The sequence below is a fragment of the Procambarus clarkii genome, chromosome 11 (genome assembly GCF_040958095.1).
Source record: "Procambarus clarkii isolate CNS0578487 chromosome 11, FALCON_Pclarkii_2.0, whole genome shotgun sequence".
In the NCBI taxonomy this organism is placed as follows: domain Eukaryota; kingdom Metazoa; phylum Arthropoda; class Malacostraca; order Decapoda; family Cambaridae; genus Procambarus; species Procambarus clarkii.
The window spans coordinates 9,104,115-9,115,176 of record NC_091160.1 but is presented as its reverse complement, the minus strand read 5'-3'; the positions used below and the strand labels follow the sequence as shown (position 1 = coordinate 9,115,176).

The 11,062-nt window shown below is 41.6% G+C and overlaps 1 protein-coding gene across 1 annotated transcript; it reads right to left on the bottom strand.

The window, feature by feature from the left end:
- Nucleotides 1-343: 343 nt before the first annotated feature.
- On the bottom strand, nucleotides 344-9,216 carry LOC138363522 (putative ammonium transporter 1). The gene is made up of 9 exons (XM_069322879.1): nucleotides 9,087-9,216; nucleotides 8,781-8,870; nucleotides 8,255-8,560; nucleotides 7,673-7,872; nucleotides 1,752-1,988; nucleotides 1,435-1,546; nucleotides 965-1,201; nucleotides 729-833; nucleotides 344-591 (listed from the first exon to the last, which is right to left on the bottom strand). Exons 1-9 carry the CDS (start codon nucleotides 9,214-9,216, stop codon nucleotides 344-346), a joined length of 1,665 nt encoding a protein of 554 aa, XP_069178980.1.
- Between the last annotated feature and the right edge of the window lie 1,846 nt (nucleotides 9,217-11,062).

The window sequence follows — 11,062 nt, the reverse complement described above, 5'->3', positions numbered from 1 at the left end:
ATATACAAAAATATATATAATATATTTCATGTAATTAGTGCAGAAAAATAATATAAATTAATTAAGTCAATTTACCGAATCAATACAGGCAAGCTTTAATGTCGAAGAACGAACAGAGAATCTCAGAGTTTTGAGGTTTCATAAGTAATGACAAACACACATACTCTCATAAGTAATGACAAACATACACCCACTTTCATAAGTAATGACAACATACACATACTTTCATCAGTAATGACAACATACAAATACTTTCATAAGTAATGACAAATAAAAGATAATCTTAAAGCTTTGTGGTTTCGTCAAAAGCCTCATTGGTGTAACAATGAGCATCTTGTACACGTTAATCTCTGGGTTCAACGAGGACTCGCAGATCATGGTCTCCCAGTCGGACTGTGAAGCCAGCTTCAGAGACACTATTGTTGGAGTTCAAGTGGTTAGCTTCGTGGTTGTTGAGGGACACGACGGGTGAGAGGTGGGATGGGACTGGTCCTGCACGACTCCAGTATACAAGGTGTCCAGGGACTGGAGCTGGGTCCTGGGAATTATTCAAGCCAAATTCTTCCGGGGCAGACATGTTGGGTGGAAGATCTGGAAAATAATGGATTAGATGAATAGTGGAAAATGTTGATGACAAAACTGTATGAATTTCTATGATGCATTTCATTAATATCAAATAAATAAACATCACACACAAAACTTTAAAAGCAACTTAGTTTACAACTTACTTGAATTCCTCTTGTTCTCCTGAGTGTTTACGGATCCATCGTACTGGCTCTCCAGCCAAGCGTCAGCTGGGTAGGCTGGCTCCCCGTGCTTCAAGATGTCCATTCCTGGCGTATAGATTTTGTTAGAGATATAGAACATATACAATGTATAATGAATGCGTTCATAACACTAAAAAAATAACAATTATCAATTATATAATACAAAAGTGAAAACTTTATGTATTATCTTCACTTGCCTGCAATTTCCATTTCTGGAGGCACCCTCAAGAGGCCGAGCAGCCTGAGGGAACCAATCATAACTAAACAGAGACCACCAGACCAGGCCACTATGGCCAGCGCCCCCACTATGTTCCAGGCGAGGACCTCCGCGCTGCCCCCGTACACAATGCCACCATCCTGGAAGAGGGCCACAGCAACCAGCCCCCACAACCCACCTCCCATGTGCACAGCCACAGCATCAAGTGGGTCGTCAACTGTGGAAGAAATATTAATTAACTTTACACTCACAACCTCAACAGTCCCAATATGCACGTACACTTCCCAATAATATAAAAAATTTTAAATATTATTATTTAAGTATATGCCATCTACAGAACATAACGTTAAAGTTAAAATATTTCAAACTCAAGTTAGGTAAAGCCGGCTACTTGTTGCCTTCTTGAGACAAAGTTAAGAAAACTGAGCGGCGAGAGAATCAGAAACGTACCCTTCAACTTGGGCAGAAGGGTGTGGATGGCGAGGAACACTGATCCACCCACTGTGCCAATCACACAGGCACTCCACGGCCGCACAACGTTGCACCCGGCACTGATTGACACCTGTCATGGAAACATGTCCTTAAGCATTGGATAAACAAACTAAGACATATTGCAAGTAACACCATTTTGATAAGAAATTTGTTATGTTATCATAATACTAAGTTAAGTTTAAATCAAACGTCTGCCAATGAAAATTTACAGCGAGCAGAGTCCATCATACTAGCACTAATGGACTCCCGGCCACACAGCGCAGAGCGGTACATACCATGCCAGCGAGAGAACCATTAAGAGCCATTAGGAAGGACCAGGTGGACTCCCTCCCACACAGCACAGAACGGTACACCAAGAGCACAGCGATGCCTCCTGAAGACGCCGAGATCACAGTGTTAAAGACAGCCTTGGCAATGGCTACAGCATCACCCTCGTGGCTGATGGACGCTTGGGACCCTCCGTTGAAGACCAGGAACCCGAAGAGCAGGATGAAGCCTCCCAGAGCTGCCAGCTGGAAGTTCAAACACAACTTTACACCTCCACCTTGACGTGTAATATTTGTATTAAACATGATAATCCACAAATATTTATATCTTGCTTCATGACTTCAGATAATAATATATTACCACTGTTCTATGAACATACCTGTCATGTTCACAGAAAATGGTACCATCCGTTTTCTATGTGCGGCGGCTGAGACGCCAGAGAGAGAAGGTAAACAATAGAGCGTACAGGACGCCCGCCAAGCTTGGTAGCTACTAGTCATGTAATCATATTAAGTATTAAAGTCAGTAACCAAGTCATGACTTTACATCAACCCTACAACCAAGACTTCCTCAGTAACACACAAACACCACATTGGCGACGAGGATGAACTGTGAACGCAGGTATTTGTTCAGTTTCAAACACAAGGGAGAAGCATGCTGCCTGGAGGAGGAAGAGAAGCTGTGAGCGCCATACCCGATGCTGTATGCTAACCGATGCTGTGTGCTAACCAATGCTGTGTGCTAAACGATGCTGTGTGCTAACCAATGCTGTGTGCTACCCAAGCTGTGTGCTACCCAAGCTGTGCTGAAGAAACTGTGTACTGAGGAATCAGCCGACGTTGTGTACGAAACGACGCTTTGATGTGTACAAAACCTGATGTTTTGGTTACGAAACGACGCTTCGTGCTACAAAATTCATCACACTGAACTGACTGCTGTACCAACTGCTGTACCAACTGCTGCACCAACTGCTGTACCAACTGCTGTACCAACTGCTGCTGTACCAACTGCTGTGCCAACTGCTGTGCTGCTGCTGTGAGTAGGAACAACACATGTACACAAGGGCTAGGTAAGAAGTCAGTTGCTGCTATATTGTGCACTGTTGTGAACTTTTGCATTAAAAATGCTTGTGTGCTTTGCAAAATTAAAGTAATTACAGTGAATTCTTGACTAACATATTCAGTGCAGTAAGTGTTTAATATTCTGAGGAACATTTAAGTGATAAGTTACATTTATTCAGTAAAAATGGCAAATATACCTCAGTTTCCTGCATTTGATCCTGACTGTGACCAGACAAACCTGTCACAGAGGTGGGTCAAATGGCTTAAAAGGTTTGAAAATTTGTTGATAGTTTCTGACATCAAAAGTGCTGAAAGAAAGCGTGCCTTTCTACTTCATTATGCAGGTGATAGAGTTTGTGACATCTTTGACACACTGAAAGACACTGGTGGTGCCAAAGATTATGACACTGCCAAAGCCAAACTAACAGAGCATTTCAAACCAAGGCAAAATACTGCAATGGAAATTATGCATTTCAGGAGAGCAAAACAACTCTCTAATGAAACTGTGGATCAATACCACACACGTCTGCAGGGTTTAGCAGCCCATTGTGAGTTTGCTGATGTTGACAAAGAAATCAAACAGCAAATAATTGAAACATGCACATCTACATGTCTCCGTCGAAGAGCTCTAGAACTTGTTGATGATGACAGTTCTCTTACCAAGATACTGGATATGGCTCGTCGAATGGAAGATGCTGCACGTGATGCTCGTGTCATGGAGTGCAGTGCTAATAACGGTTCTGCCACTGTTACTAACAGTGATGAGGTACGTAAGGTTCAGGGAGGACACCGTGATCAAAGAAGATATCATGGCAAACCTAACAGTAAATTTAGCCGAGAACCACGTCACAACTGGGGTCAAGGAACAAGGCTCAAGCAGTCACAACGACCCACATCAGAGGGTGTCAACAATAAATGTTACAATTGTGGAGGAGACTACCCACACCAAGATAATGTTTGTCCTGCTCAAGGTAAGAAGTGCTATGAGTGTGGAAAACTAGGTCATTTTGGTGCTATGTGTCGTTCCGCACTAAAGAAACCACAGTCAATGAATAAAAGCACTGTACGAGGATCAGGTCATAGGGGTCGAGGTGGTATACACAATATTGAGCCTCATATCCAAAATGTTAATAATGTACAAGACAACATTTCATTACAACCAGTCTCAGATGACAGTGAATGTGATTATACTTATGGAGTACAAGCAATCACAGAATGGAATGATCTTCCAAACAACCCAGAGACATGTGTATACATTGCTGGTATTTGTCTCAAGGTTCTCATTGACACTGGATCAAACATTGACACCATTGCTGAGTGCCACTATGAAAAATTTAAAAAACAGTTCCCAAAGCTTGAGAACTATAATGGCAAAGCCACTGCCTATGCTTTAAAGTTAGCCTTGCCAGTGATTGGAACTTTAACTGCAGAGATTAAGTCAAAGAATGCAATGCTCATTACTACATTCCATGTTGTTAGGAATGCAAAGGAGTCTTTACTCAGTTACAAGACTTCAACCAAATTGGGGCTACTTCAGCTTTCTAATGCTGTAGCAGTGGAATCTGCAAACAATGTTGATGGTATTGTTGCTGAATTTTCTGATCGATTTAAATCCATAGGTTGTTATACTGATAGCAAAGTACATCTGCATATCAACCCAGATGTAATTCCAGTTGCCCAGCCACATCGCCGACAACCATTCCATACTCGCAAGAAAGTCGATGCCGAACTGGATAGGCTGATAGAACTAGATATCATTGAACCAGTAACAGGCCCAACACCATGGGTAAGCCCAATTGTCACTCCACCAAAGCCGAAGAATCCAGATGAGATACGCATTTGTGTGGACATGCGTGTTCCCAACAAGGCAATAATGCGTGAACGCCATCCTACACCGACTGTAGATGATATGATCTACCGCTTGAATGGTGCAACTGTATTCAGCAAGTTAGATTTAAACAAGGGCTATCATCAGCTTGAACTTGATGAGGAGAGTCGATTCATCACAACGTTTACGACACATCGAGGTCTGTATAGGTACAAGCGCCTGAGTTTTGGTATCAACAGTGCTGCCGAGGTATTCCAGCACATCATCAGCCAGGTATTGCAAGACATACCTAATGCTGACAACATGTCTGATGACATCATTGTTTATGGCCGTACCCAAGCTGAACACGACAAAGCTCTTCGTGCAACATTGCAACGCTTACGAGAAAAGAATCTGACGTTAAGCCGAGCAAAGTGTGAGTTCAATCAACATAAAATTGAATTCTTTGGACATGTACTTAGTGACAAAGGTCTGTCTCCAGATCCTAAGAAAGTTGCAGATATCAAGAATGCTGCACCTCCTTCAACGTCCACTGAAGTACATAGTTTTCTGGGAATGGCAAACTACTGTTCTCGCTTCATTCCAGATTTTGCTACCATTACGAAGCCTCTACGTGAGCTCCTGAAGAAAAATGCATCATGGTACTGGAGCGATATCGAGCAAAATGCATTTGATGCTGTGAAAGATGCACTAGTAGAGAATGCGACTGCTGCATACTTTGATCCATCAATGGACACTGAGTTAACGGTGGATGCTAGTCCTGTTGGTTTAGGTGCTGTTTTAGCCCAACACAAACCTGGTCAACCAGATTCCCGAGTAGTAATTGCCTACGCCAGCCGTTCTCTCACAGATGTTGAGCAACGATACAGTCAGACAGAGAAGGAAGCTCTTGCTCTTGTATGGGGCTGTGAACACTTCAATGTGTATCTGCTTGGTGCGCCCTTCGCCACGATAGTCACTGACCACAAACCGTTGGAGACCATCTTCAATAATCCAAAGTCCAAACCACCAGCTCGCATTGAGAGATGGGCTCTTCGTCTACAACCATACAACTTTACGGTGAAATACAAGCCGGGTGCAGGCAATCCCGCTGATTACATCAGTCGACATCCTGCAAACAGTTTCACCATCACCAAGCATCAGCAAGTTGCCGAGGAATATGTACACTCTGTAACCTGTGATGCAGTCCCTAAGGCTCTTACTCTTGATGAAATCCGTACTGCAACCCTAGAGGACCCAACTCTGCAAGCAACAGTGGATGCATTGACTAAGAAAAAGTTTCCACGCATCCCACCCTCAGGAGTTGACCAAGATGCATTCAAAGCACTTGAACGCATCCAGACAGAATTAAGTGTTACGCAACAACGCGACACTGTGCTGCGAGGTACTCGTATCGTTATTCCAGCTGTTCTCCAGCAACGTGCTCTGAAGCTTGCACATCAAGGACACCAAAGTCTTGTTAGGACCAAACAGCTGCTACGAGAAAAGGTGTAGTTTCCTGGCATTGATCGTCAAGCAAAGGATATGCATGATGCCTGTGTCCCTTGCCAAGCTGCAGTGGATACTTCAAGACCAACACCTCTACAACCTTCACCACTACCTGCTGCACCATGGGCGGAAGTATCGATGGACTTCTGCGGACCACTACCAACTGGAGAGTACTTGATGGTAGTCATTGATGATCACTCACGTTATCCAGAAGTAGAAATCATCACTTCCACATCTGCAAAGGCCGTCATCCCGAAACTCGACAAGATCTTTTCAAACTTTGGCATTCCTGAAGTTGTCAAGACAGACAATGGACCGCCATTCAATGGACAAGACTTCGTCAACTTTTCTGAGCATATTGGATTCAAACACCGCCGTGTGATGCCACTACATCCTCAAGCAAATGGAGAAGTTGAGAGATTCATGCAACCTCTCATGAAAGCGGTACGCTGTGCTCATGCCGAAGGACGATCCTGGAAACAAGCTATGTATGCTTTTCTCAGGAACTACCGTGCAACACCACATGGAACACTGGGCAAGTCGCCTGGCGAACTTTTATTTGGACGTCCTATGAGAATCGCACTACCCGTCATGCCAGCCGAGGTAACGGATAAACGTCTCGCTGAGAAGGATGCACTAGCCAAGGGCAAAATGAAAATTGCTCATGATCAACGTACAAAGGAACAATTCATAAAGGTTGGAGATACTGTTCTCGTTAAAAAGAAAAAAGAGGGAAAGTTAGATATGCCGTATGATACAAAACCATATAAAGTGATTAGTGTAAAAGGAACTATGGTAACAGCTAGTAATAGAGATCATAGTATAACACGTAATATGGCTTATTTTAAAGTGATTCCAACTAGTGTAGAAAATGATGAAGTGCAAAGTCGTGCAAAAGAAAAAGAAAAAAATAGTTATAACCCGACAAACAATTCATCAAGGGATGTTATTGCATTTAAGGACTCTCGTCCTAAACGTCATGTTAAACGCCCTACACGATTTGATGATTAATTGTGTTCCTATGTAATGAAAAGTATTTACTTATTGTGCTAAACTAAATTTAATATTGTTTGAATAATGCAGATATCTCATTCAATATTTTGTAACTTTGTATTACAGTTTCTTTCATGTTTGTTTAACATTGCATATGTATTTTTAACATTGAAATCCTTTGTGGAAAAGATTAAGTTGTTTAAATTCTTTGTGTGCTTAATTAATGTTAAATGTATGCAGTATCTCTTGATATGGTAATAACTTACTTTGTGTCAATAACTTTGCTTTGTGCTACAAGCAGGGTAGACATCCTGTATTCATTCTTTTTAAAGAAAAGGAGGGATGTCATGTTCACAGAAAATGATACCATCCGTTTTCTATGTGCGGCGGCTGAGACGCCAGAGAGAGAAGGTAAACAATAGAGCGTACAGGATGCCCGCCAAGCTTGGTAGCTACTAGTCATGTAATCATATTAAGTATTAAAGTCAGTAACCAAGTCATGACTTTACATCAACCCTACAACCAAGACTTCCTCAGTAACACACAAACACCACAATACCGGCACAGAGTGTCCACGTATCTCCTTGCCCTTGGGTCCGAAGCGACCAATTCTGGGCCCAAGAATTACAGCCCCAACAAGAGCTGCCACGCCCCCTGTGAGGTGGACGACGCCAGAGCCACCGAAGTCCTGGTAATGTTGAGTCTTGAGCCAGCCAACGTCTGACCAGGTCCAGTGTGACACCACCGGGTACACCACAGCTGTACAAACACAAATATTATCATAACTGAGCTGTTACAACACACAAACATGATTAAAACACGGCACACTACAGCTGTACCAACACTGCTGTATTTTATAATGTATCTATTAATTCCGTGGGAAATGTATTATTGTTTGCATTGCCTTTTAAATTTATTGAGAAACACAAAGTTTAATTATAATGATCAGTGTTAGGCTATTATTGTCTAAAAAATTGTCTTTCTCTCAAGATTGCCCGGTTAAGGTTCCTCTCAAATATTATCTAAATTATATAAATAACGCCAGTGAGTAAAGTTATTTATTCATTGACCACCAAATAGTGTAAAGTAGCCTGCTAAATTTGAAACATACTTTACAGAGAGAAAGAGGCTTCACACCCACCTGACAGCACGGTCGTGTAGATGAGATAAGCATTGAAGGCACACCGCTCAGCCATCGACCCCGAGATGATGGTGGAGGCTGTGGTGGCGATGACGAACTGGAAGAACCAGAAGGCCAGGTGCTCGTCCGACAGCCCGTACGACGCCCAGTACTCTGTACCAGAGAAGCTGTTCCCGCCTCCAAACGCCAGCGGGAACCCCACCAGCCAGTACGCTATGCCACCAATGACTGGGGAGAGTAACAGGGCAGATGGTTGGTACAGGGTGGGGACGATTGTGGAATTCATATCATTATTACTACGTGAGGCTTGGTGGGAGGAAGTCGGTTAAATACAGAGAACAATTTAGTATATAACACCAGCAGATGGAAAAGCAAAAGCAGGAAATTACAGGAATACAAGAGTCGGCAAAGTTATATACATTGAGAGCGTACTTTAGCTATGAGATATGAATAAGAAAATCATGTGCTGGTTCACCAGACATAAGCCAGATACGATAACAAATAACGAAGGTGTTTGATAACTTACAGACATCGAGCATGTTCTTGAGAAGGATGTTGGTGGTGTTCTTGGACCTTACGGAGCCTGCCTCAAGGAATGCGAACCCGGTCTGCAAGACTGAAATATAAACAAATGTTAGTCAAAAGTACAAATTGCATTCCAAATACATTATTCTAAGCATAATAAAACAAAATCTAACTCACAGATTATTGTACGTCTATATACAACTATATAAAATACAACTATTTTATTAATATACAAAATGTGAAATAGGTGCCATATATATGTTTAAATACTTGAAAAAAGAGAGAAAACAAAGATTTTGGTACTTACTGAATATGAGGATGCCGAACACAATGAGGAAGAGGGTGTCCAGGTCCTTCTGCAGAATGTCCAGTTCCCGGGACATTGGCGTCGGATTCTTGCCAGACATTAGTAAACTTACATTGTGTCCGGCATCCATATTTGTTGCTGCCAGCGAGACTTCCAGATCTCTCAAATTGTAGCTTAAAAATTATTAGCAAAATAAATTTCCAGACAAAATTAACACGTCGTAAATTCCTGCGGATGTAATGTGGAGCAAGCCAAGCAGCTCCGAGGGTCTCACCCTCCTGCTGCCAGGGCCTGCAACCTAATATCTAATTTCAGCGACCCTCTGGAGTATATATAGGTGAGCAACCAAGTTGCCGATTGGTACTTTTTGCAGATACGTCACTCTTCAGGGTAATTTGGGATATCGATATTTATGGCAGGTGGCTGCAAGTAATGAATCCTTCAATGGTGAACATTCCAGTTGTAAAGTATGTGAACAAGAGTTGGGACATACTCTCCAACACTAATTTGTGATTGCCCTGTTATCAGTGATTTCAGACCAAATGGTATGAGGTACTCTGATATTTGTAATTATTTCATATACTAAGAAGTGTATGAAGTTGAAGATATTCTTGTGCTGTACCCAGATTTTGCTAGTGGAGGCTAATAGATACCTTACTTTTCATGCTCTCTCCTGATTCCATGTATGACTAGCTGTCCTGTGAGGTGGGGATGTTGGATGAGGGTGTAGCTGGTTTTTTATCTACACTGTGTGGTAGATCAAAAGGGGCTTCTACAGAATAGGATAGAAGCACATTGTTGTGTATACCTAAGCTTGTTAAAAAGACATTATTTGAGAGGAATTTGATAGAAACTGGTAAAAATAAATATAATATAATATTTCCATGATCAGTGCTTAGCTCTAATAAAAAACATAACGTTAATATTTAGTCAAAGTTAATTTATTTTTGTACTGAGGTAGGTATTTTCTCCCCTGATTCCGTGTATGATTAACCATCCTGTGAGATGGGAATATTAGATGAACTTATAGCTAGTTTTTAATCTACAATGTATAATCTTTCATATATAATAGGGTAACAGCACATTGCTGTGTATACCTAAGCTTGTTAATAAAAAAAGGGTAATTTGGCAAGATGTTTAACAAAAAAGTTTGTTTCCCGACCCGCCGAGGAATAGTTCGACGCTTGATCCATGTTCCATATTTTAATATCCTAAATATTTAGATACTTTGCATATTTTCTATAATTTTCTCGTTCATATCTAAACAATTAAACTTCCGACATCTATCTTCCTACTTATGACCTTTATTAAGGAATTAGTCACAAGGAGATGGTTTATTGACAATTATTTTAAATCCTACTGAAGTCATAGCTATGATACAAGAGTCGCGTTCAGTGATAGTCAACCTCGTAAATCTGTTGATGTGAAATACTGAGGGTGTGCAAAATACACCTTCATAGTATAATAAGTATATATTAGGTATTTTTCGAATTATCTTCTTATCATGCTAGTTTTGTGTTGCATATGTTCTGTCAATACGCATCTCTTCACCCTAATTCGAAGCTAGAAGATATTTCTGTGGTTGTACACCTGCTCACTGCAGCCGCAACTGTAATAAATGTTATAGGAAAGACCTAATACATATGTAAGTGTTATAATACTAAATTCTCGGATGAAAGAATTCTTCATAGAATTCATCCGAATGTACCTTCCTTCATGAAGGTGGTAAACTGTGGACCACTGTGTCGCACAGTCCACCAGACTGTGCGACACAGTGGTTGCCAGGATCAGGTTGAGTTACCATTACCTGTGGTAGGTGGCTGCAGGTGACAGATCTCCCAATCCTGAGCACTCCAGGTGCAAACTCAGTGAGCAGGAACTGCGGCATGATCTCCCACATTACATCACTGAATGGCCAGTTATTAGACCTTTCAGACCAGTTGGCATGAAGTACCTGGAGCTTTGCAATTACTATA